The sequence below is a fragment of the Hylobates moloch genome, unplaced genomic scaffold, assembly GCF_009828535.3.
Source record: "Hylobates moloch isolate HMO894 unplaced genomic scaffold, HMol_V3 SCAFFOLD_1, whole genome shotgun sequence".
NCBI classification, from domain to species: Eukaryota; Metazoa; Chordata; class Mammalia; order Primates; family Hylobatidae; genus Hylobates; species Hylobates moloch.
In genome coordinates, this window is record NW_026652276.1 from 64,683,943 (window position 1) to 64,711,039 (window position 27,097).

The window sequence follows — 27,097 nt, forward strand, 5'->3', positions numbered from 1 at the left end:
GCCAAGACAAAGGCATATAGTATAGGTTTTGAAACATGTGTCTTCATAGAAATGAACTCTATGTAAGATAAATAGTAACTAACATTAAATATTAATTTATCACTAAGATTCGCCTAGCAAATTTTTACTTATTAAATGATATAAATTAAGGCAAGATTTAAAGAAATAACACTTACATGATTAAAATCTAATACCCTCCTTACTAAGCACCTAAGAATAATAATTCCGATATTTTACACTATATTATATTATATTCAATAATTCCTACTGAACCTAATCCTGCTGGAAGAGCTGACCACATGTTGGGAGAAGAATTGGGAGAGTCTTTCCGAGAATTGCAAGTCCCTTGTACCCTTGAACCAATGGTGGTTTTGGGCTGCCTCCCACTGAAGTTGGAGGAAAGCTTGGGACCAAAAGTCTTCATGCTGCACTTAGATGCAGTCCTTACTTCTCTCACTGGCAGGACAGATTGTGTGCAATCAATCTCCAGCATTTCCAAGTTAAGGCCAAATTGCCTTTTCAATGTGGAAGCCCCCTGCAATAAGCAAGAAAGAACAAAATGATCTAGATGGACCCTTATCCTGAGTCCCATGGCTGCCTTTTACGCTGTGGGCTTCTCTGGGATGTCTCTTGATTCTTAAGATACTCTAACTCCCATTTCTTAAACAGAGTTGGAAGTGAACGTTTTTGAACTTTTTTTTTTTTGAGACGGAGTCTTGCTCTGTCCACCAGGCTGGAGTGCAATGGCATGATCTCAGCTCACTGCAACCTATGCTTCCCAGTTTCAAGTGATTCTCCTGCCTCAGACTCCCAAGTAATGAACACTTTGCAGAACTGATATTGTTAAGGAATGGGTTGTTCTACATAAATGAAATTTACAGATAACTCAAAGTAATCCCTTTAAGTATCAATGAGTATTTTATTAATTTAAAATGGAAATAGTCACATATGTTTTAATTATGGATTAATAATTAATATAGACTACAATCTACTACATGCTGGGAACTGTAATAGGCATTTTCAAATATTTTATTGTTCTCATAAATAACAGGTTAGGTAGATAATATAATCTTAGAGACAAAGAAACTGAGTCTTAAAAAGGCCAAGTAACCATCCGAAGCTACCACTTGGAGGAAGAGCTGAGATTTCCCTCCAAATCCAGAGAACTTTTCAGAGTTCCACACTGAGATATCATAGTGTGACTATGGACTGGGAGGCCGTAGTAGAAGGCTGTCAGCCTTTCATGTAGAGTAGATAAAATGCACTCTGCAGAATATTCACAAGGTCTTCTCCTATGGAAGTTCAAATACGTTTTGTATAAGACAGTTGTTCTCAACACTCAGAAGGCACAGAAGGTTAATGAAGCCTTCCCTGATCCCCAGAGCCAGAAATTATGTCTTTTTTTCCTCAGAACATCCATAGCACTTCAATTGGACCTGGAGCACATTTCTACAGTGATTAGTATTTGCATTGTTTTTATGTGCATTGTTTTTCCTTGTTATCTCATCTCATCTTTCTTACTAGTCTGTAAATTTCTTAGGGGCAGAGACTGCGTCGAATTCATCAAATATCATTTGCAGCATCTAGCCTAATACATAGAAAGTTCTATGTATTAGGAACTTTCTTATATATAGAAAGTTCCTGAACAATTTATTTCATAGATGAATGGACTACAAAAGCAGTTACCTGAGAATGTGTCTGCTCATGGTCCTTTGCCAAAAGCAAGAAAAGCAATTTGATCCAAAAAGCTGGTGTGGGGGAACCGTCGATAGGCCCTGCTCACTCACCCTCTGTCCTCTTTCAGGAGCGGCTCTGCCCTGGCCCAACTCTATGGAACCTCTGCTACCCTGGAGCATCACCATTTCAACCACGCCGTGATGATCCTTCAAAGTGAGGTACAGGCCTGATGTTCTGCTTCTCCCCTTGACGGAAACCAAAACAACTCTTTGTTTCCTCCCTCTCTTTCTTTGTGGTGCCACGGGTAGACACAAAGAAGTGGGAAAACCATTTCTAAGTCAACTTAATGGGCCTTAGTGGCTTTTTCTGTTCCTCTAGGTGCCTGAGTAGGACCTTGCAGAGTCTTCCTGAGCTGATTCACTTGGATTTCATTATTGGTTAGGAGGCTTTTCAGATTCACTTAGCAGGGTAACAGATATAGACTGCTTGTCACCATAGCATGACCTGACCTTCCTCAAAGGATACAGAGCACTAAGGGAACAACTTGATCCAAATAGTGAGCATTCCAACATTCCCATTTGGTGAAACTCTCAGTCATTTTAAAAGATGGTAGAAGCAAAAACAGGTTGAGAAAGTTACACCTTATTAGCACAATTGAGAAACTATACAACTTAAAAGAACTTAAAATTGTTGGTGGGACCAGTTAAGAAGTGAGAACTGCAGCTAAACTTAAGACCCAGGGCTAATGCCATATGCCTGATTTTGCTTCATGTGGCAATGCGGGAGTTAGAAGTAGTTGGAATTTTATACTTTTAGCTCTCCACAGAGAAAAACAGAAACCACTAACTGACTCTGGCTGCAGCATCTGAGTTTTAAATTGCCAGGAAAGGATCTGTTTAATTTTCTGCAAGCATACACACTTTTTTTTTTTTGAGGCCAGGAAGGGATCATCTGTTCCCCATTATTTGTCAGTTCTCTAGCTGTGCCATTAATTATTATTATTATCATCATTAAGGCCCTGCTTCGCTGGAATAGCATCATTAAATATGGAGGTTTTTTACCTCCAGCCTATCTTGAGAAAGCATGTCTTTTGCAATATCATGGAGGCCTTCGACCCCATAAAGGAGAGTCGGCACTCCGGAACCTGAATGCAGACTGCAAAAGGGAAAACCTGCTGGGAATGATGTATTTTTAGTTGGAAATGAAACACCAAGAGTTAGGCTCTCAGTAACTGGCAGAAGCCAGCATCCTGGCCTCTGTAGCTGTGGAGTTGTCCTCCAAAAACAGTGTCTTAGCTGAGAACTATGGAAGAACTTTGGTTCAAACTAGCTTTTCTGTGCTGGTAAAGGTGATGAGGATACACCTCTGACAAACCACCACCTTTGTAATAACAAGTATTATAAACAGGATGTCAGGTTTCCTCAGGGAAACAAACCCCACTCACTCAGAATTTGTGTTCATGCAAACAAAACACATTGGCCGTCCTTCACTCTGGGGTTCCCTATGAAGAACAGAGGCTATCAATGACGGAACCATGCACTGTCCCAGCACTGCCTCCAGTCCCCTGTGGTCCTGCCCATCAGAAAGGCAGAAATGCAGGTGCTATTATTGTTCTACTTTCCAAATGAGCTCTGGTGCAGAGAAGTTAGATAGCTTGAGGAAGTTTGCCCAGACCTTTCTTCCTCCACATCTGCATGTCTTTCCATTAACACCACATTCACAGCCTCCCTAAACAAAGAGCAGTATTTCAGGGAGACTCAAATCTACTTCAGGGACTGTAGAAGACTAATTTGCATATAAACAATACACTGATTGCAAATTAACTTTTTCTGGCTAGCACTGTCACTCTTAGCTGTAAATGGCATTAGTGATTATATATCCTTCAAAGTACAGTCACATGCAACATGTTTTGGTCAACAAGAGACCACATTGGTACGACAGTGGTCCCATAAGATTATAATACCATATTTTTACTGTAACTTTTCTATGTTTAAATAGGTTTAGATATACAAATACCAACCATTGTGTTACAGTTGCCCACAGTATTACAGATAGTATCATGATGTGTGGGTGTATAGCCTAGGAGCAATAGGCTATCCCATACAGCCTAGGTATGTAGTAGGCTGTATCATCTAGTTTTGTGTAAGTGCTCTCTATGATGTTCACACAATGAGGAGATCACCTAACAATGTATTTCTTGGAATGTACCCTCCTGTTATGTGACGCATTACTGTAATAAAACACACATCCTCATAAAATAATCCACACCCTCAAATTCAGACCAGATTTCTTCATATCTCAATGTTAACTTTTACTGTAACTTGCTCTTAAAGGCTGTGTGTCTTTGGGAGATTCTGGGTGCGTCACTGGACTCAGGTGACTGCTTTTCCATAGCTTCCTACCACTTTTTCCCCGGCCCCAGAACACCTGCCTGTGATTGATCATTGGGTAATGCACAGGCAAAAAAACCTGGGCAGAATTATGGTGCAGCATTCCTTTTGTTATTTGTCTTCTTCTTAATGGCTGAATTAAGGGTCTGAAGAGCTCATTTGAAAATTATTATTAATATTGGACCTGGTCCCAGGTAAAACCAATATACTCTAGTCTTTAAGGAGTGGCGGGTTCACCCAATGAAATAAATTAACTCGGGGAAACAGATTATCATCTGGTGCCTGGTAATAGATAATTTACTAATCGATATCCTAGTTCCCTGAAATAATTAATTTACCTCTCATTGGAGAATGGTTCATTCTCAGGCAGTCATTCCACCACTTTCCTTCTCCAGCATCTTCCGGCTCTCAACACGAGATTTAAAACTGGTCCAGTTCCCAGGCCATATGCTCATGAGTTCATATTTCACACTAAGAAAACCTAAAAAATGAAAAGTCCTGACTTTAAAAACAAACTAAGTGAATTGTTGATCACTTTACAGAAGGATTTTTCAGTTTACTAAAGACAAATATTTTAGTCTAAGTGTAGCTAACACAAATTTTGATGAAAACAAGGGTACCTGTCAAAGGTATGAAGATAAAGATGTCACCCCAACTTTACTTAGGTAAACGTCATTTTAGAGTCCCACTGTGCCAAGAACAATGTCTTATGCATCCTAGCTCTTCAGTAATTATTCATATTCACCATACTGGATTTAGCCTGCCACACACTTCATCAAAGTGCACCTTCATGGTGGGAGGCAGGTTTCCTCCGCTTCAGCAGCAGTGACATGTTGGGCAAGTAAATCTTTGTTCTGGGGGTCTCCTGTGCATCATGGGATGTATAGCAGCATCCCCAGCCTCTACTGCTAGATGCCAGTAGCACCTCAGCCGTTTGTGACAATCAAAAATGTCACTAGACCTTGCTAAAGATCCCCATTGTCGAAATGGCCCCCAGTTGAGAACCACTGTTCTAATGGCTTTTTATTCTTCTTAAAGTCATTTGTTGCCATAGCAAGTGTTTCCAAAATGCCAGCTTAAACCTTTACTGGTAGTGAAAATAGCATTTATTTTAGGGGGAGAAATGTTCCCAAATGTTTCACAAACTTCTCCTCTTAAGTAATTCCATAGGAAATGGGTAGTCAGATGGAATTGTGGGCACAACATATTCATAGTAAGATAAGTTCCAACAATTTCAGATTTTCCCTTTGAGACTAAGCATGTAACAAAGTGTCCCTTGTTAGACTTTGTCAAAAATGACTGTGCATTCTGGCTTTGCTAGGTTTGCCAGGGAATCTGTTTATATTTATACAAAATTTCACTATGCTTTTTAAAAAGTGATTTTTTTAATGTTCCCAGACTTTTTTTTAATAGAGGAAAAACATGTAATCAACAACCACAGATTTAACGTCCTTTGTGACTTTTTACTTTCTCATTACAGGGTCACAATATCTTTGCTAACCTGTCCTCCAAGGAATATAGTGACCTTATGCAGCTTTTGAAGCAGTCAATATTGGCAACAGACCTCACGCTGTACTTCGAGTAGGTATTGGCATTTGATCTGTTTGACAAATGGATGTCTAAAGTTCCATCCTGTAATTAATCTACAGGTCTACACTGGAGGTTACCTGTTATTCTAGCATTGATATCAATGTGTAAATGAGCTAAACTTTTTTTGTTGTTGTTTCTCTTTCATATAAATGAAGTCCATTAAAGTGGTGTGTATAAGCCAAGAAAGTCAAGGCTACAGTCACAAGATTTCTATTTTTCTTCTGTTTTATGAGTTTGTCTGACACACAACTCTGAAACTAAGTGATGGCCATTTTTATCATAGAAACTAGCTAATATTGCTATTTAAGACCGTTAACTTCTGGTCAGCTGTATAATGGCATTGCTAATGAAGATGAGAAATATTCAGTGATGGAAAATTAACTAGCAATCCAACAGTTCATTCCTTGATTCTTTTCTATCTCTTTCTTAGAAGAGCTTTCTCTCCTTTTCACCAAAGTTCAGGCCTTTCTCTAAGCTGGAAATTGCACCCTCCCTTTTCCAGTGGGACCTGCTTTATCAGGCGCCACCTTTCTTAGCAGCCTGGAAATTTCTTCCACCACTCATTTGCACAATTTTCTCCTATATTAAAGACCAAACCATGTCACTCCCTTAAAAAAATTTTTCATTTGACCCCATGGAGATCTTTAATTGCTTTTTTATTTACCTTTCTTTTACTGTCTGTCTTTTTAAATAAACAGAGCACATTTAGTACCTCTATTTTCCTAACACCCATTTACACTGTAAAGAGCAGAGTCCATCTCCACACTCTATCAAAATTGTACACTCAGAGGTCACCAGAGCCATTTCTCTCCTCAAATTCGATGGCCTGTACTCATTTCTGATAGTTTCCTTCTTCTTTGAGATATCTGAAGGTTTAATGAGTTATTACTAATTTCTACTCTCCTTGCTTCCCCAGTCTCCAGCTGCCTTTCTCTCTTCTTTTCTAGATCCTTGGCAGGTTTCTTTTTTTTTCTTGATCCTGTGTATAAGCTCTTGAAACATGTTCTTCTTTCTCTACTAAGATCACTCCCCTGGCCTCATTTCTATGTTATCTCTATTTATGTTATGACCTGTGTGTAGAAGACTCTGAAATTCTTCACTCCAAACTCCCTCACACTGTAGACCTCTATCTCCAGCTTCCATTTCAAAAACCTTCAGTGTCCTCATTGCTTTCAAAGGAAGTTCTAAACTTGGTTTGACTTTCAAGGCCCTCTATAATCTGCCCCCAACCTTTTTTCATTCTTACCTTCCACATCTCACCTACATGATTGGTCTATGTCAACCAGACTAGTCTATGCATTACCCTTTGGAACACCCTGTGTAATGCTCCCTGTGCCCTGATTGTATCACCATTCCCACATCGAATCCTGTTCCTCCACTCACCATCTTCCTGACTGACCATCCTTTAAGATGTGTTTCTTCTATCACTTTTTCTAGGAAGTCTTGTGCCATTCGCTTTGAAATGACTCCCTTTGAAAAGCACTGTGGCATTGCATCAGTTAGAATTAGGCTCAATTGTAAGGGATGTTCAAAGCTTAAGACACTAAAAGCCCAAAGAGATTGCTAGAAAGTCAGTATATAGAACGCTTAGCACCCAGGAAGTCTTCTACTAACACAGCCAGGTCACTCCCCTTATTCTACCTTTGGAAGGCCACAAATTTATCCTCTGGAGAAATAAAATGAGGAGCTCTGAACTGAGGAGAGGTACAGGGTGGGAATGAGATACAGTGCTCAGGAGAAGGGATTAAGTTAAATGGAACCAGTCTCTGGATTGAAAACCTGTAGCCCATAGCCAAGCACTTAGAAGCTAGGATTGAAAACCTGTAGCCCATAGCCAAGCACTTAGAAGCTGGGAGTCTATAAGCCATACACCCAGGGTTGTCAGATTTAGCAAGTAGAAGTACAGAAAGTCCAATTATATTTAAATTTCAGATAAACAATAAATACTTTTTTAGAATAGTTAGATGCCCCATGAAACATTTGGGACATATTTATACTAAAAATTATTTTTTGTATATTTCAGAATAGCTACAAGAGAGGACTTGAAATGTTCCTAACAAATAGAAATGATAAATATCCAAGGTGACAGATATCCTAAATACCCTGACTTGATCATACCACATTCTATGTATGTAACAAAATGTCATATGTACCCAATAAATATGTATAAATATTATGTATCAATCAAATATTTTTAAAATAATTATTTTTTATCTGAAACTCAAATTATTTTATCTAGCAATTATACCTCTCCCCCCCACACACACAACTCCCATTTAGCTTTTTAATGCCTTACTATTACACGTGGAAAACCAAGAATCACAGAACATTTTTTCAGCATCCAATAGGAAAGACAGAGGCCAAACAGGAAAAAAAAAATGAAATTCAGAGAAAACAGGGAGAGGAAGAAAACAAAACTAAAAACTATTGTTAGTATTCTCAGAGAGCTAAGATATTGCATCCATGAAACAAGAACAGGATGCTTTTTAAAAATAGTAATAGGAGCAACTATGAGAAAGAAAGCACTTTCAAAAATTAAGAACATGATAGCCAAAATAAAAAAAAAATCCAATGAAAGCATTAGGAAACACAGGCCAAGGACAAAAGCCATCAAAATAGAAAACACTGCTATATTTCATTGTATCTCTTTTAGTACTATTTGTTAACTATGTTCATGTATTACTTTGATAAATATAATTTTTAATTAGTTTAAAATATATACTTAAAAATTAAAATCCCAGCTCTGCCACTAATTAGCTGTGTGTCGTCAGATAAATTATTTACTTCTCTGAGCCTTTCTTTCAAATATAAAATGGAGATAACAGTACCTATGTCATGTCTTAGAAATGGTGACATCTACAACCTCATTTGCTTTATAACCTATTTATTTTGCATGTTTTGTGGCCCTTTGGTTGACTTAAATGTCATGATCTTTCATCTATTTTCTGGATTAATGCTCCTTAATTTGGGATTTATGGAAAGCCTGTATCCTTTTAATGTTTTATTGCCTGTCCCTGACACTTGCAGGATCTTGTGTTATTTTCCTCAAAGTAGAAGCATTTTCCCAAGCCATATTTCCAAGTAACTTCTAAAGAGAGAAAAAAAATATATCAACACTCAGAGTCCATTTATCAAGCCCTGTTAGGGATTTGACAAATCACTGAGTGACCGCTGGCATGCAGTCAACGAAGTTGGTTGCAACTCGTTTTCTCATTACTCTGTTCTTATCTTAATGCTGCAGCCCCTGCTAATGTTTGCTGACTCCCAAAGAAGCTGGCTTGTTCTCTTTTCATCAGCGTTATTGTTTTTTGAGGTTCTGAATAGCTGCCCATTCTCTAATCTAGACTTTCAGAGGATTATTCACTTGCCTGTCTGAAGTTGCATCAAACTGAAGTTGCATCAAAATATTGCCATATTTTTAGCCAGAACAATCCCTAGGGTTATAATGAGGGGGAAAGCAACTACTACAAACTGTCGCCCAGATGTTTTTATTTAATAAATGTGCAATTGTGGAATCGGAAGGATCTTAGAAATGATGCAATCCAATTCATCTCCTTTTTTGCTGATCAGGCGCAGAGGTCCAAATAGTTAAATAGCGTAGCTTAGGTCGCATCACTCATTATTGGTAAAACTGGAACCCACACCTCCTCTTTCAGGGCTTTTTCTTCAGTCACCATGCTTCCCTCTCAAACGGAAGAATCAAGAAATCATTGTCATTTTAATTGGGGATATATTATGTGATAATGTTGACCCTTTCCAGGTGTTCTGTAATCAGTTTAAACACCAGCTTGAGGCCCCTGTGTCCTCTCCCAAAGCAAAGTTGGAGATAAAGGTTTGCATTCAGGTAGTTTAGTTTTGGAAATGACACCAAGAATAAGAGGGGCTGGGACAGCGAAATGGGGAAGGAGGGAAGCCAGTGAAAGGAAGGACACATTTCTTTGTTGTTCACCACTATGGTCAGCCAGTCTTGATCCTGCAGGGACCATCTGAGAAGTCTCATATATCGCACTTCAAAATTGTCCACCACGTACCATCCTCATCAACCAAATGTCGATCTGTGGGATGTTAGCTCTCATGTACTTCCAGGTTGTGTGTGCCTGATGACTGGGCATTCCTGCAGCCGTCTCATCCCTGTTCCCACACATGAAGTCAGAGCAGTGCCAGGGCAGAAAGTATGTGATCCACAGGACCGCTGAGGCACTGTGTGTAGAAAGTATGTGATCCACAGGACCGCTGAGGCACTGTGTGTAGAAAGTATGTGATCCACAGGACCGCTGAGGCACTGCGTGTAGCAGCAACGACAGGAGAGGGGTGGGTGGGCCAAGAGGATATGAGGCTCCCTGTACAGCTAGTTTCTGGAAGTCTGGATTATTGTTGGTTCTTCTGCCCTGACTACTAAACTCAAAAGTCATGATGCAGTTGAAGAAACCAAAAAGGAAGCTCACTGCTTTCCTCCCTTAGAGGGAGAAAGTCACTCTAGGAAAGGGCCAGGCTGGGCAGGGTAGAGCCCTGCCTTTTGGAGACAGGTTTCTGACTTATCCTAGAGGCAAGATTTCTTGCCATGCTCTAAAAGGAAAAAAATACATAAAATTCATGGAAATGAGGAAAGGCTTTCAAAACATCCACAAAAACTTATGACTTTAATTTCTAAAGACCTTGTGTGTCCTTGGGATTCTATGTCATTCAAATGGCATATGAAAGCAGAATTCACGAGATTAAAATACCAAAACAAACAAAATCCTTAATGTGGATTTCTAAGTTTCACAACCTGAGCCTGGGGGTTAATGATTCATTCTGATTTTCCAACTCACTGAAAACGTTTTCCAGTTACTGCTGAGCAACTTTCTGAAATTGATTTCTGTGCCTGTTTCTGAGTCCCTGCAGTGAATAAGGCTTTGATAATTAAGTAGTAATTTCATCAGCTTTGAGAGTCGGATGTCTCTTTGCCTCAGTTTCCTTGTCAGCAACAGGGGTATAGGCGTATCACCCATTCTAATCTCCTAGGATTCTTGTGGCAGTGAAAAGAGATTAATTTTATGAAAGAGCTTTGACAATGTAAAGTACCTTATAAAAAAAGTAATCACTCAGCCAGAAAACTTAATAAAATATGCACCATAAAAGATGATGCTTGTTGGAGTGGGCAGAGAGATCTAAAATTACAAATGTTATAACTTCAAAGGGATGGTACAAATGCCCTGTACTATTTATCTGCATGTAAATCAACAAAGATGACCTATGCACCTTCCACTATTAGTAATAAAAACAACTAATATTTTTTGAGTGATTACTTAGGACCTTTATATATATATATTATGCCATTCAACAGTGAAAGCAGTCCTATTAAAATAGGTACTATTATTAATGTCAACCTAAAAGAAAGAAGCTGTGGCAAAATTAATATAAGTAGAGAGTTTATTTGGGTCAAGATTGAGGACTGCAACCCCAGAGCATGGATTCAAGTTGCCCTGAATATGCCGTCCAATTAGCAGCAGTTACAAGTGGATTTTCAAAAGGAAAGAAGAGGTAATTTCTACATTGTTTACCAAGAATTTACATTAACATAACATAAGCTATTGATTGGCTTTGTTACATTGTCTCTTCTATCACAAATTCTAGGAACATGAAGATAGTGGGTGAGGCAGCTAGTCAGAAACAAAATGACTTTCAACAGTGGCCCCCAAGCATGGGTTAGGGGAGTGGGGAGCATGACTGAAGTCCCATACTCATGACTCTCTGGGCCTGCAAGGAGCTCAGACTGCTCCGAGCTGTTTTTTCTTTTCTCATTAACCACACAGTACACATGAGGAAACTGAGGTTTGGAGTGATTCAGTCAATTGCTCACAATATTAAATAGTATATCTGGAATTTGAACCAAGTAGTTGGACTCCAAAATGTTCTTAGTTACTATGCAGTTATATAGTAGTCCAAGAGTACTCAAGGGGAAACTAGGGCCAATCCAGGAAACATATGGGCATTAGAAACAGCAGAAATTTGAGGATGTAAATGTCTAAAGCTAATTCCAAACACACTTTGTGTCAGCATGCTAAGTGTTAGCAATTCAACTAATGCCAGGCCCCACCACTGGGAGTGCAGGGTGGATGTGGAGGCTCCAAGTCAGTGGTGCTCAGGACCCAATCTGGTGGGGCTAAGACTAAAATTAGAGGCTTCTTGTGTGCAGTTGAGCTAAGTTGGTGCACCAGTGGTTGAAAATTCTTTAGCTTTAATACAGTCACAGGGGTTGTTGCTATTGGGTAGCAATAAACAGTTTAGCACTGATCCTCAACAGGTTGTGATTACATAACACTTTATCTCATCCTCTAGGTGTCTGCTCCATGCCCAGCACCATTCTAGGCATTACAGTATCTTCCTGTATCAGCACTGAAATGGAAGCTCTATGAATGCAGACACCTTACTCTTTAGCTCACTCTTGGAACCCACAAAACCTGACACACTGCCTGACATAATGAGTTCTCAAAGTAGCTTTTTGATACTGAATTATCATATCAATGTGCAAGGTAGATATTGTTAGCCCCATCTGATAAATAGGGAAAACTGGGCTTAAAGAGGTTGAGTAATTTGTCCAAAGTCACTAAGTTTTCTGTGATCAGTTCTCCATGACACAATGCCTCAGACCATGATTTAAGCAAAGAATTTTCCAATAATTCAGATATTATAAATCCACTTGGGTGCTCAATGCTTTTAAGATTGGCTTCCTAAATTAATCAGACTTATCCTCAAATTGAAAATTTGCCACTTCTCTTTGTGATCTACACTCATCAGCAATTATGGAAAATGCCCAGTCTGATGGTTTCTTTGTATTTGTCTCTCCAAAGGGATGCAGTAAATAGCATTTCTCAAAAGCATCTGATGATGACAGAAAACTGCGCTAAACTATTTTAAATTGTTCAATGTGATAGTTTGACCAATTCTTTTAAAAATTAGATTAATATCTAGACAATTCATTTAAAAAATTACAGTGGGAACTCAACAAATGTTTCTACTGCTAGGCAGACATTCATTCATCATTCAACAAATGTTTATTAAAAGCCAGCTATGTTCAGTGTTCTCAACTTCTACAGTTGCCTGCACTCGACCAACCCCATATTGGAAAGGATGAAAGTAAACTGATTAGTAATAAGGTGTTAATGACTGATAGAACTTAGGCCATTACTCTATCCCAAACATTATTATATTTTGACAGAGCCTGATGACTTAACTCATTGAAATTATATATTATTATAACATTAGGACAGCAGCCCCTGTAGTAGGTTGATGGAGGAAGTATTTTGGTAATTCTTGACATATTTCAAAGCATTTTTCCATATACTCATTCCATATCCCCATCCATATGATATCAAAACTGACTAAAAATTGAGAAATGTAGCCAACCAGCACTTCTTGATGGTATCTTTGTGCCAGGCACTGTGCTAGTTGCTGGGAATGTACAAGCAGATAGGACATGGTTCTTACCTTCAGGGACTCAGAGCCCAGTTGGGAAGAGAGAAGGCAGCAACACCCAGCAGCAAAGGGCTGTGTGGAAGTGAATGCGGGAGCAGCTGGAGTGTGCCCTGTCTAGCCATGGCTTACACAGCTTCTTTGCCTGGTGATTGTGGTTTGAATGATCTGACAGCTAGGGCCTTGTGGTCTCTAATCTTCTGCCATTTTCAACATATAGAGTAATTTTTATCTTTCTACTGCCTGCATTTTGCGAGTTTTATTTGTGCCATCAACAACAGCACAGCATCAAACAGGTCATTTCACTCAGGTTCTTGGCAGGCCCTTGTATTGTGCTAGTCTGAAGCAGGGAGAAAGTTCACTTCAAAATTAAATAGAACACGTTTTTTCTTTAGTCATAATAACTGGAGTTAACATCTGTATATTAATTTTCTATTCCTCTCCAATGTTTGTATGCAAAAAATGTCCAGAAATCTCTCTAGAATCTGCATGTAACAATTAATTGCAGATGTATGATTTGCCTGTTGAGCAAGCTGTAAGAAGACCAAAAGCACCCACTCACCCCATCCACACATCCGCGTGCCCTGCAGCCCCTGCCTGACAACTCTGGAGTTAAAATTGAGGAGAGTTACAGGCCGGGCACAGTGGCTCACGCCTGTAATCCCAGCACTTTGGGAGAACAAGGGAGGTGGATCACCTGAGGTCGGGAGGTCAAGACTAACCTGACCAACATGGAGAAACCCTGTCTCTACTAAAAATTCAAAATTAGCTGGGCGTGGTGGTGCATGCCTGTAATCCCAGCTACTCGGGAGGCTGAGGCAGGAGAATCTCTTGAACCCGGGAGGCAGAGGTTGCAGTGAGCCGAGATCACGCCATTGCACTCCAGCCTGGGCAACAAGAGTGAAACTCCATCTCAAATAAAATAAAATAAAAAAAAAAAAAGGAAGAAAGAAATTGAGGAGAGTTACAATGATGATTTGCCACCTCAGCAGTAAAACCTTCCTAATGTTTATGGACTTTTAGTAGATTCAAAGGAGTTAGATGAATAGATAGATAAAGAATATATATACCTAAGTACATGTATAGATACATAAATTTGCAAAAAAAATTCATGATTAAAATGTACACAGAAATGGTGATTTCTCATTTTACAAATAAAAGATGCCTTGCAGATAAATTACAAACCAGAAAGATTTTCATTGTGGTGATGGGTGACTGGTAACCAATCTTTAGAATTATTTTTGAAGGTAATTTTAGCAGTTCTGTTCTGATGCTTTTTTAAAGACTGCTATTTTTCTGGGTGGAACATATGTCAGGAGAGCAGGATAAAAGCCTAATAAAAACATATCTGATTATAAATGAGATTTTCCAGTAAGTTGCTTTTCACTAGCTGAGGTACTTGCCATTGTCCTTGAAAACCAAGGTTCCCCATGATCTGCGTGAGAAGTTAATGATACAGTTCCTCATGACAAAGAAGTCTGCATCCAGCGGGTATTGTATATTTTTGTGGATTTTCAAATATTCTTTTTAGCAGCCTCATGCTTCTAAAAATGCCCCTGTTTCTAACAGTTTCACATATGTTCATGCTGTTTACTCTGTTTAATCTATATACACATGTACATTTGGATGGTAACAGAACAGCTGTATGGGCAAACTTGTTCCCAAAAGCATAGTGAATTTCACATTGTCACTTTGTAATGATTATTACTAGGGAGAAGGTCAGAAATACATCACATAGAGCTGTGAACCACCAACCTGGCCCAGGCTATCTGCAGCTCTTCTTTGGAGCACCTCCTTATTGATGATGGAAAGAACCCTGTCTGTGTCTGCCTTGATAGTTTGTATTGCCTTGGTACAGCAGCCTGTGATGCTGTTACATCGCATGAGGGCTGCTGGCCCCACTGTCCATACACTTACAACATGAAAAGCTATCTGGCCCAAAGGTGTATGCTACATGTAATTTACAAAGATGATCTGAGAGGGCAGAACCGGGAGGCTGGGGACTTGTAATCTACCTAGATCTTTCTGTAACTGCCCTGGGGCCCTGGACAAGTCATTTCACCTTCCTTCACCTTGAGTTTCCTCACCTATAAAATGAGAGAATTAATAGGAGATTTTTCTCAAAGGTTCTATACAGCCCTACCAGTCTATAACTATAATGAAAACTCAAACACAGAAAAGAAGTCATTCTATGACCCAGCAATTTTACACATACATGTACATATTCATATACATAGAGAGAGAGAGAACTCACACAAATTCACAAAGAAACATGTACAAGGTGGTTCATAGCTGCATTGTATGTAATAGCAAGAAATATTGGAAATAATATAAATTTCCATCATCCAGGAAATGGGTAAATAAACAGTGGTATAATAATAGATGGAAATAGCATACATCAGCATGAAGGAATGGCCTAGAATTATATATAACAACATAGGTAACTCTCGCAAGCATTGAATGGAAAAAGCAAGTTGCCAGAGAATACATACACTATGATGACATTATTTGTATAAACTTTTAAAACATGTAGAGCAATATTATATATAATTTGCCTAGTAAAATTATAAGGATATATGTGATGATGCTTTATACAAAATTTAGAAAATGGTCATTGTATGGTGAGTGGGAGGAAGACAGAAGCAACAGTGGGAGGTGCACAGGGCCTCAACAGGACTGGCAGAGCTTTATTTCTAGGCAGGAAGGTAGATGGAAACTCTATGTGTGTCCATTGTGTAATTTTTATACCTTTTAAATTTATTAAGTATGCACAATAAATTTATTACATGATCTTGCCATATCATCACTTCAAAATCCTTTTTGTAGCCTTGTGAAAATGATTAACTCTATCTCCTGATCTTTCAAGAAGGATTTTTTCAGGAACTTTAAAAAAAGTTAAATGTGGCCAGGCACAATGGCTCATGCCTGTAATCCCAGCACTCTGGGAGGCCGAGGTGGGTGGATCACCTGAGGTCAGGAGTTCAAGACCAGCCTGGCCAACATAGCAAAACACCATCTCTACTAAAAATAAAAAAAATTAGCTGAGCATGGTGGCAGGCACCTGTAATCCCAACTACTCAGGAGGCTGAGGCAGCAGAATCGCTTGAACCCGGGAGGCGGAGGTTGCAGTGAGCCAAGAAAGCACCATTGAATTCCAGCCTGGGCAACAAGAGCGAAACTCCGTCTCTGAAAAAAAAAAAAAAAAATTTACATGTACTTTGGTTTAAACTTTAAAATATCTCTTTGGCTATTTAATATGTGACCAAATACATTACCGGATGTGTTATACATGGTTCTACCAGTGACTACACTTTTCTTTTCTTTTTTTTTCTTTTTTGAAACGGTGTCTCACTCTGTCGCCCAGGCTGGAGTGCAGTGGCATGATCACAGCTCACTGCAGCCTTGACTTCCCAGGCTCAATCTATCCTCCCGCCTCAGCCTCCCTAGTAGCTGGGACTACAGGCACGTGCCACCACACGTGGCTAATTTTTGTATTTTTTCTAGAGACGGAATCCCACTTTGTTGCTAAGGCTGGTCTGAAACTACTGGGATCGAGCAATCCTCCTCCCTTGGCCCCCCAAAGCGCTGGGATTACAGGCGTGAGCCACTATGCCTGGCCTCTCATGTTTTTCTTGACAAAATTATACAAGTTGATCAGTTCTTCGTGATTCCTATTATCCAGAAAGATTTCTAATATCTCCTAAGAACATAATCAAACCTTGGGACGTCAGAGTAAATAGAACCTATCACGAAGTAGCCATCCTTTTGTCTGTGAAGGAAGAATCAAATTAGTATGCTACGTTTTGATATACCTGATGAAAAGGCTCCTCTCACTGTTCCCTAGGAATAGTGGATGTTCCCTTTTGTCCTAGCGTTGCTACTGTGATGTGAAGTCTGTGACTGATTTTGATTTTGTTGATTTAAGACTTTCACACCAGCAGCTCTAGCTGTTAAAATTTCTATCATTGGGGAATTTATTCTTATGATGCTGTTTGATTGTCATATCATAGATTTGCATTTTTTAAAGAAAGGAATTTGGGCTGGGCACGATGGCTCACGCCTGTATTCCCAGCACTATGGGAGGCCGAGGCGGGCAGATGACCTGAGGTTGGGAGTTCGAGACCAGCCTGACCAACATGGAGAAACCCCATCTCTACTAAAAATACAAAATTAGCCAGGCCTGGTGGTGCATGCCTGTAATCCCAGCTACTCCGGAGGCTGAGGCAGAGAATCGCTTGAACCCAGGAGAACCCAGGAGGCAGATCGCGCCTCAGAACCAGTGAGCCAAGATCACGACATTGCACTCCAGCCTGCGCAACAAGAGCGAAACTCTGTCTCAAAAAAAAAAAAAAAAAAAAAAAGGAATTTGTTTTCTGCAATGAGTTAGGGAACTTGCTTTCACTCTGCACCAAAAATGTTATGTTCCCTGTAGTGAACATACTATGGGCAGATATAACAATAGTTAATGGAAGGTGAGTCAGATATTGGATGGAAATTGTGTTCTTACCTCCTACAACTTGTTATGTTGCCCATTTGGTTCAAGTTAGAATCTACTCTGCAAGAATCTGACAGGGCTTTTCTTGAATAGATTTTGTGTTGTTTACTTACCTCAATCTCTCCAAATGGCAACTGTGAAGCCCCTAGAAAAATTAGGATCTAGGTGAAACCAGTGTTTAAAGAGTTTGTTTGTTTAATGATTAGCTTTCTAAGATAATCATTCTCATTCATTCATCAATTCAACAAATATTTATTGAGCTTCTACTACATGTCAAGCATTGTTGTAGGTATTGAGGGGCAGAAGTGAACAAAAGTGGGCCAAGCCTTTGTCCTCATGAAGCTTCATTCTAGCGATTTCTTGGAATAACTCACAGAATTGAAATGGCCACCCAGGAGCATATGATGACAAGGAGGATGGCTGACAAGCTTTCAGAAAGTCTTTCACAATCCTCCAGGATCCTCCCAGCCAAGCGAAATGCCTTCCTCCGTGCTCCAAGGACACCCTGGATGTATCTTAGCTGCTTGGGGCAGCTGTTATTTTAACCTATTGTGTTTGTATCCCAGCTCTGCCACTCACTATCTGTGAAACCTTGAGCCAGGTACTCACCCTTCTGAGCTTAATCACAGTAACTAATCCTTACTGATAACCTAATTTTGCCAGGCAATCTGCTAAATGTTTTACATAAATCATTTCATTTGATCCTCCCATCAACCCTACAAAGTAGATCCCATTACTATAACTCTTTTACTAATAAGAAAACTGAAGTCCAGCAAGGTTAAGTAACCTACTCAAGGTCAGTCATGTGAGTAGTGAGTGCCAGACCCCATTAAGTTTGCCAGGAACACAGTAAAGACCCAGTGAATATCATCCTCATCAGGGCTGGAACTAGGGTGAAGCAAGTGAGGTGAGTGGTTCAAATACAAGTTCAGATCTTGTCTTTATTGAGAATTTTGTTGTTGTGTTCATTATGGATGTTTTACATTTATTGTTATTTTGTTAAATATCTCATTAAAATATTTATCCTGATAACTAAGTTTTTTGGCACCCACTTCAGTTTTGTTCCCCAGGTGAGTGCCTCTCTCACATCACTCTAGTCCCGGTATTATTATTCTCATTAATATTACATTTAAAGAGGGAATTACCTATTTATTTGTTGGTAGCCCTGGCTAAACTCAGAGACATTTAAAAGTAACCCCCAATTATCTTGTGACCGTAAAGCCTAATAAAGACTTGTTACAGAGTAGATGTTCAATAAATACTTGTTGGACTTCATAATAATTTGAAAAAAATATGAATTTCTATGTAGAGAGAGGAGAAAACTGAGCAAACTGTTAGATCTCCATTAGTCCAGTTAGTCCACTGTGTATTATTTTTGGCAGTAATAGTATTAATATTGTTTACAAATTAACCATAGCTTCAGGTATTGAGTATCTAACAGGGCCAAATGTTTAGTGCACCTTATCTCAATTTCTCACTACAAAGCTGGAAACTGAGGCTCAGCAATGTGAAGTTACTCACCTAAGATCACACAGCTAATAAGTGACAGTCAGCATTAAGCCAGGTCAGTGTGGGTCCAAACCTGGGCTCTTTCCACTCCACCACTTCCCTTTCTATTTCACTTCACAGTCAGTGATGGTAATGTTGTAGAAAAACTGGGTTCTTGTCACACGACCAGGAAAGATTAGGCAAGCAGACACTTTGAAGGGTGAGAGGTTATGGAATTTATTGGGCAAAAAGGAAAAAGACTCAGCAAAGCAAGAGAGGTTCCTATTGACAGGCCCCCATCTCACAGACTGAATCCCAGGTTCCCACACAGGAACAGAAGGGGTCAGGCTCCTCCCTACTGCAAACAGCGCAAACTTCCCGAGGCCTCACCCATCCTCCCAATGCGCAGGCGGGTTGGAGATTCTCCGGGGAGCCTGTTTTACTTGGCTATCTCAGTAATATGAAAAAGGCACGACCATTGGTCATGAAGAAGGGAATGGGTCAAGTGAAGAAGATAAGAAAGTTATACGAAGAAAAGAAATGTATACACCTGCCCACCCAAAGTAGAAGGAGTTCCTGGGCCCTTCTGTGTAATTGGGCTATGCCATCTCACCAGTTGCTGTAAGGTTATCTTGGAGATTCTTGCATGCTATATGTAGTGTGGCCTTGACCTGCATCATCTTGAAAGGATAGATCCAGGATCTGTCTTTGTGTCTCTAATACAGAAGTGAGTTATACATGTCTTCCTGACCTGTCTCCTTTCAAGTAATTTTAGTAGTTAGTCTGACCCATTGGCAAGAAATCCACACAGTTGGTCAGTTGGTGATAAGCACCCCAGGCCAGACACAGAGGAGCCAGTTGTTCTCAACCTCTTGTCCTTTGTCCCCCAGTACAGAGGGTCAGCACTAAGTTTCTGAGATCCTAGTCAGATTTCTACCATAAATTATATGTCATGGTGGTATTTTCCAAAGTGTAGTTTTTGAAACATCAGTACTATGTGGAATTTTGTGATGAAATAAGGTTAAACAGGCTTTTCTACCTCCATATTTCTCAGAGACTTCAAAGGCTAATGTAGATGGTGTCTCCAAAAGAGTTATATTAAGGGCAGCATTTCTCAAACCTACTTGGCCAGGAATGTCTTCACATGGAGCACCTCTTAAGTCTAGCATTTTGAGAGTTGCGCTTTGGGAAATGGTGTGTTAGGATCTCTTAAATATTCTCTCATTAGCAAGTGCCAAGAGGATGAAAACTTGGGAAGTGATTCTTAAATCAAAATGGTGATGTCCTCTTTTTTCCTTTTCTCACTAAAACTGAAAATCATCTAACTAAAATATTCCTTGCTTGTCTTTTCCATATCTACACATCTCCAGATGGATTTCCATGGGTGTATGTGTGAGTTGTAAACCAAAAAGTGTCTGTGACAGGTCTTAATCAATTTAGAAGTTTATTTTGCCAAGGTTAAGGATATGCCCATGACATAGACTCAGAAAGTCCTGAGAACATAGGCCCAAGGTGGCTGGGCTACAGCTTGGTTTTATATGTTTTAGGGAGACATAAGACATCAATCAATACATGTATGATGTACGTTGGTTCAGTCAGGAAAGGCGGAACATCTTGAAGCGGGGAGTGGCTTCCAGGTCATAGGTGGATTCAAAGATTTCCTGATTGGCAGTTAGTTGAAAGGGTTTATCTAAAGACCTGGAATCAGTAGAATGGAGTGTCTGGGTTAAGATAAGGGGTTGTGGAGAACAATGTTTTGGTTTTGCAGATGAAGCCTCCAGGTAGCGGCCTTCGGAGAGAATAAATTGTAAATGTTTCTTATCAGACTTTAAAAGGTGCCAAGCTCTTACTTAATTCTCTCCTGGGATTAGGAAAAAGACCTGGAAAGGGAATCAGATTCTCTACAGAATGTAGATTTTCTCCAAAAGAGACAGCTTTGCAAGGCCATTTCAAAATATGTCAAATAATTATATTTTGGGATAAAATACTTTGATTTCTTTTAGGGCCTGCTATCTGTCATGTTGGTATCTTACTGCTACAAAGAGTCTGTTTTGTCAGTCTTAAGGTCTCTGTTTTAATGTTAATGCTGGTCAGCTGTACCTGAATTCCAAAAGGGAGGAAGGAATAATGAGGCATGTCCAACTCCCACTTCCTATCATGTCCTGTACTAGCATTTCAGGTTAATTTAGGAATGCCCTTGGCCAAGAGGAGAAGTCCATTTATTTGGTTGGGGGCTTAGAATTTTATTTTTGGTTTACAGTGTCGAGCACTTAAAATGTTCAGACACTATGCTACCTGCTTACCACATGTCATTCATTTAATCCTCACAGTAACTCTATGAGTTAGCAACTAAAACCCCCGTGTTAGAGATTAAGAAATTGAGACTCAGAGGGTTTAATTAACTTTCCAAAGTTGTACAGCAAGCGAGTTGCTGAGCGAGCGTTTAAACACGGTTACTTTCAGACTTCATAGCCTATGCATTTAAGCACTGAAATGGTGAAATAGTTATTTTCTAACCTGGAAAAAAATATATTTATCTTGAATTTACTACCAGGGAGTTTATCTTATCTTGGATCATCATGCAGCTCAATTCTTTGTTGGATGATAAAAGAACATTCTAGAATTGTCCCCACTTTTTATTTGTCCTTGCCTCCCTTCTCTGACTTTCAGTAAGTGTCACAAGGGCTTCACAGCACATAATCCTAAATGCCGCACCACATTGTTTTCTGTTTTATGGCTCTATAATCTCCTCTGTTGTAAATACATTCAGAAATGATTGTGGCTTTTCCTTGAAGCCTCAACATTTTTTAGAAAGTGATTTATTTTGATAGTGCTTTAGCCTCATGATTTCAAATATTAAGTTACTTGGTTCAGGTGGTCTTATGTTTTTCCCATAAATGTATTTATGTCACTCCACAGACTGGGAAATCTCATTCCAGTTTTTTTTTCTTTCTTTCTTCATTTGATTTTCCTGCAGGAGGAGAACTGAATTCTTTGAACTTGTCAGTAAAGGAGAATACGATTGGAACATCAAAAACCATCGTGATATATTTCGGTAAGAAAAAGCTCTTGTTTATGTGTTTCTTCATTATTTGGACATTTAGTCCAAATAAATTTTCTGACAGCACTGAGAGCATAGAAGTGATTTTTAAAGTAACAAATCTTAGCTTATGTTCAAAACATTCAGAGATCAGTTGAATAACTAGAGAAATTATTGAGAATGTCTTTTCATCTTATAATTTATTTTTGTCTCTTCTCCAAAAATCTGCCATCAAAATTAGAAAATGAAGTTCAAATTAGTTCAGTTTTGGCAAGCCATGATTTCTTCTGTTTCCTGGGGAAGTGGGGGTGCAAGTTGGGTGGAGAAGGGATTTTTGCATCCTAGAAATCAGAGTTACATAGCACAAAGGAAGTGGGGAGTAACTTTTGCTTTTCTTTAGAGACAATAGGCATTGCGGATAGAAAACCAGTCAGAACAGTACTGGAGGTGGAGACAAGAAGTCTGTTCTAGCCTTTGCCTGGGACATCTTTCAAGTTGTTTAGAAAGGACAGTAGCAACCCACTCTGTTTATGGGGCACACTTTAGCCTCTCTTGCAGCCCCTCCAGAGAGTGGGCACCATTCCTCTTTCTCTCATACCCCATCCTTCCACTCTCTCCACCTAACCACCCCAGACCTTCTGCTGTCTTATTCCTGTTTTGACATTGCTAAGTTTTGCTGGGAGAGCTCGTGAGGCCGGGGTTAAGGCACACTAGGTCTGCTCCACAACCAGGCAACTACTGGATTACCCCAAGCGGAAACCTTGACATAGTCCTGCCATATCTGCTATATAAAATCTCTGGCACCATCTTCTGAACACAGGCCACTGCCTGCCCTACCCTCTGTAGCTGTCCTCATGTCATCTTCCTGCAGCCCTCTCCCCAGAGGGCTCTAGTTTTTTTCCTCTATACTTTAATATTCCTCTGTATTACCTTTACAGACCTTTTTCTTCATTTTTCATCTTCAAGACCAGCCCCTCCATTGGTGCCCTAATTCCATTCCTTCCACCTCCCCACGCCCCACCCCAACCTGGCTCTATCAATCATGCTTCTTCAGCTTCCATTTTCAAAATCTGTTTTATTAATCATGACCTTTCTAGACCTAAAAACACACTTCTGCCTCCCCAATCAGAAAGTCATCCCTACAGGCTGCCTTTTCTCCAGGCCCCATCATAGTTTTCTCCTTCCCTTCACTCCCACACTTCACACTTCCTAATTTCTTGCAAGGCAATTTCTTTCTTTTTGTATAATTTTTAATTCCATGAGTAATTATATGAATATATATTTTCTGTAACAAATCAAAACATTACTAATAAGCCCCCAGATCTCCTTTGAGCTCAACCCCCAATTCCCATACTGGTTGCACAGCTGTATTTTGTTATTAGTGTATTGTGTTTTTCCAGACCATTTCTAAAGCATTTACATACACATGTACCCTTAGGAAAAATACTGTTTAGTGTGTATTCTGATTGCCTATTTTAACATAAATTGTATATTTACATACCAGTGTGAACCTGGTTTTCCACTCAACTACATGCTTTGGAATTCTTTACATGTTTTTACCTCATCGTCTTTTATCATTGCACAGTATTCCAAAATAGAGATATACCACAGAGTATTTACCCATTCCTTACTGAGGAATTAAGTCTATACTATGTGATTTCTTCTTCTGTTGAACCACAGTCACCTTCCAAGTATTAAAAGCTACAACCTTTGTTCTCTTCAGCTTCCTGATCTCTTTATAGCCCCTAATTGTGTTGGCCTCTCTTTTCTTAAAACCCTCTCCAGCCTTGGATTCTGCAAAGCCATATACGCTTCTGGATTCTCTCCTTTATTTCTGACTCTTTCCTTCTTAGTCTTTTTCTAGCCCTTCTTCCCCCCACCATCCACTAAACAGAACTGTCCCCCAAGGATGTATTTTTTATTCTCTTCTCTTTTTCCTCAGCATCCTTCTAGTGTCACCACTATCTCTTCTCAAATGACTCCCAGCTCTTTTCTTGGGCTTAGCCTCTCTTCTGAGCTCTTTTTCTGAAATGCAATTTCTCATTCAGTTTCTCTACCTAGATATTTTCCTACAGAGATTTTCAAACTTTTTTTGACAAGGAACCCCATATGGAAGAAATATCTTATTTGGAAGCATGTTACATAAAATGGAGGTGCTCTGGGTTCTCCGCTCTCCCCTCATCTGCCCCCCTCCCCCATTTCATGGTTACACTCTGACCACCTTGCATCAAGGGTGGTGCTCTAAGGGAGCACCCTCTGTAGAGAATTTTAAAATAGTAATAAAACCAACTAAAAGTCAGTCTGCTTTTTATTATCACCATGTGCCAGCAATTCTAAATAGTCAATGGTGAGATATACCTCCTAAGAAATGTCTTTTATTGGTATAAATTCCAAACAGTTGCTGAGGTTACTGTTAAGATAAAAATAATTGATATGAAAGCTTCAAATCAGCACGTTTATTATTTATCCTTTCTTTGCACATGTAATGTAAGTTAATTCTAAGAATGCCCAGGCATACAGCTGGCTCCTGACATAGGTAGATGCAGCTACACACTTTCAATAGTAAGTTCCTAACTGTTCAGAACCTCTCAAACTCTCTGGGTGTCATTTGTGTTTCCAACCTTGCAGACCTCATATTCCTGCTTTTAAAGACTATATTCAGAATAAACAATGATACCACAGTGATGGTAAAGATGAAGACATATGAGATACTTTCATTCTGTCATTTTATGTGATCATTCTTGGGTTTTATTCATGTTTAAAATTTAAAACAGTGAAATAAGTGCAAACTGCGAAGTGTCATATTTTTGTATGGCAAGTGCAGATTTTAGTCTACACAAAATCTTTGTACTCAATTTGAATATATCTTTAACATTAAAATTTGTTCATTTTAAATTGTTTTACAACTACAGAACAAATCAAGAAGATAATGATTGTCACAAGATTATTATTGAAATAATTTTGGCATATAGAGGAGAGGTATGTTAACTCACTGTAAATTGAACTGGAATTATAGGGACCTCAGTCTAAAACAGTTGGTAAAAACTCTCTCCCTGGTCTCTTACTCTCAAAAAGATCTTTCGCTTCTTGAAGAGCCTTAATCTAAAAAATAAGATAGAACTGCTCATTTGTTTTCTTCAGTTCTTCCTTTGCAATCTTCCATCCCTGTGCCTCCCTTCCCTCCCTCCCTTCCTTGTTTTAGGCTCTTATCAATTTATATCTCCAATGAGTCTCCTTCCTTCCACCCTCTCCTTCTTCAAACCATCCACACATCCACCACCTAAAGTTTCCTCCCTAAAGGTCTATCCAGGTCCCTCCTGAGTCCCCAGCCTTAGTTGACTCCCCAGTGCCAGATGGACAAAGATTGCAGCCACTCTACCCGTCCTACCTCTCAGCCTGTCCTGTCTCCCTTCTCTGCGTGGACTTCTTTCTCCACTGTATTCACTGAAGTAGAGATTCTTCTGTCAGACAAAGGATTCCAATCCTAGCTTTGACACTTCCTAGCTGTACAACCGTGTGCAAGTTACCTAACCTTTCTGAGCCTTATTTTTTTTATCTGTAAAGAAGAGATAATAATAGTATCGCTACCACATATAGAGACTGAGTCAATCACCCTGTGGAGGCTTCCCAATAAGTGGTAGCTATTAGAGTTATCATCTGAGAGCCTAGCAGATACTCAGTAAACTTGTTGATCAACTGATTAATGGTGATAAGCATTTGAGGAATAAGTTCCAAATTATCAACCAGACAGAACCTAAGTAATTATCCATATTATGATACAAATAGGCAACCTCATAGGGATTATTTGCTGCGCAGGAGAGATGCTGAGAAATCCAATGCTTTAGCCAGTCTTGTCCCCCTCCAGTACTGACAGCATCCATGTGTAGTAAGAGGGCATCTGGTAGCTTTGTGATAGGCACAGAATCCTGAATCCTTTACTCACCTTGGGAAGGGAAAATGACTTAATCTCTGTGTGCTTCTGTTTACTTAATAAGGATAACAGCAACTACCTCTGGGGTGGTGATGACGATTCATTTAGTTAGTAGTTTAGTTAGCAGTTGGTTAGCAAAGCACTTAGTACAGAAGCAGACACATAGTAAGCAGTGTAGAAATGCCTGATACAGAAGGTAAAAAATGAATAGACTGATGTGTCTCCCTTTGCATAGTTCTTAACACAGGGATGTTTGGAATTAGAGGTTTCATCAATGCTGCTTGAGTTGAGAGGGCTGCTGATGCTGGTGCCGCCTGGTTGTGCCTTGAATAACCTATTGTTATCTGTGACCCTGCCTTGTTCCCTGGAGGGGTTTCCTGTGGGGGGACCCCACCGCTATCTAAGCATGCTCTGCCATCTGGGCAGCAGACATGTTTCCAAGGCATTAGATCTGGCAGGGTATGAAATGTTAACACCCGACATCAGGACAGCCCTCTGACCTTTGGTTGCATACCCCTTTCTTCCAAAAGCAGTTAGCCAAGATATGGTTCCCCAGATCAAATCCTATGTTACTTTTCATCACATTCTGCTGATTTTCAGCACAAAGAAAGCAGATTTGGGACAGTGTGCCTTATTTTTCCTCCTCCCACCACATTAGATTATATTTAAGCACCAGAGCTATCTACAATTTGAATCGTTCCCTGTGTTTCCGTGGTTCAGTGTGAATTATGGTTAACCCTGCCCCTCAAAACTCTGATTCAGACCATTCCTATGCTTTCTTATGTGCCCAAATTAATGAAAGCTGGAGCCGAGTATGTTTCTTCTTCATAATGCTTATAAACCATGGTTGGAGCCAGGTAGTAAACTGGAGTGAAACGATATGGCTCTTGCCCATAAATCTTAGCTCTATAGAGCAGATGAAAATGAAGGAGCCCCTTATGTGGCATGTGCCTTGCCTCTTTGGTGTGGGTTTTCTTTTTGTTCCTATCAATCAATGATAAGTTGGTAAGTAGTTTCATCAGCCACGTATA

At 39.6% G+C, this 27,097-nt stretch overlaps 1 protein-coding gene and 1 long non-coding RNA gene across 2 annotated transcripts in view; one reads left to right on the forward strand and one right to left on the reverse strand.

Moving 5' to 3' along the window:
* The window catches only part of PDE11A (phosphodiesterase 11A), a 433,775-nt gene that overhangs the window by 359,402 nt on the left and 47,276 nt on the right, over positions 1-27,097 (forward strand). Inside the window, exons 14-16 of the mRNA XM_032755287.2 lie at positions 1,805-1,895; positions 5,548-5,648; positions 22,073-22,150. Coding sequence (XP_032611178.1) covers positions 1,805-1,895; positions 5,548-5,648; positions 22,073-22,150 — 270 coding nt within the window. The remainder of the gene's footprint in view (positions 1-1,804; positions 1,896-5,547; positions 5,649-22,072; positions 22,151-27,097) is intronic.
* LOC116810616 (uncharacterized) overlaps positions 1-27,097 on the reverse strand; it is a 50,243-nt gene that overhangs the window by 20,565 nt on the left and 2,581 nt on the right. Inside the window, exons 2-4 of the long non-coding RNA XR_004370334.1 lie at positions 4,406-4,548; positions 1,788-1,922; positions 274-535 (exon numbers count right to left, since the gene is read on the reverse strand). This is a non-coding gene — a long non-coding RNA (uncharacterized LOC116810616). The remainder of the gene's footprint in view (positions 1-273; positions 536-1,787; positions 1,923-4,405; positions 4,549-27,097) is intronic.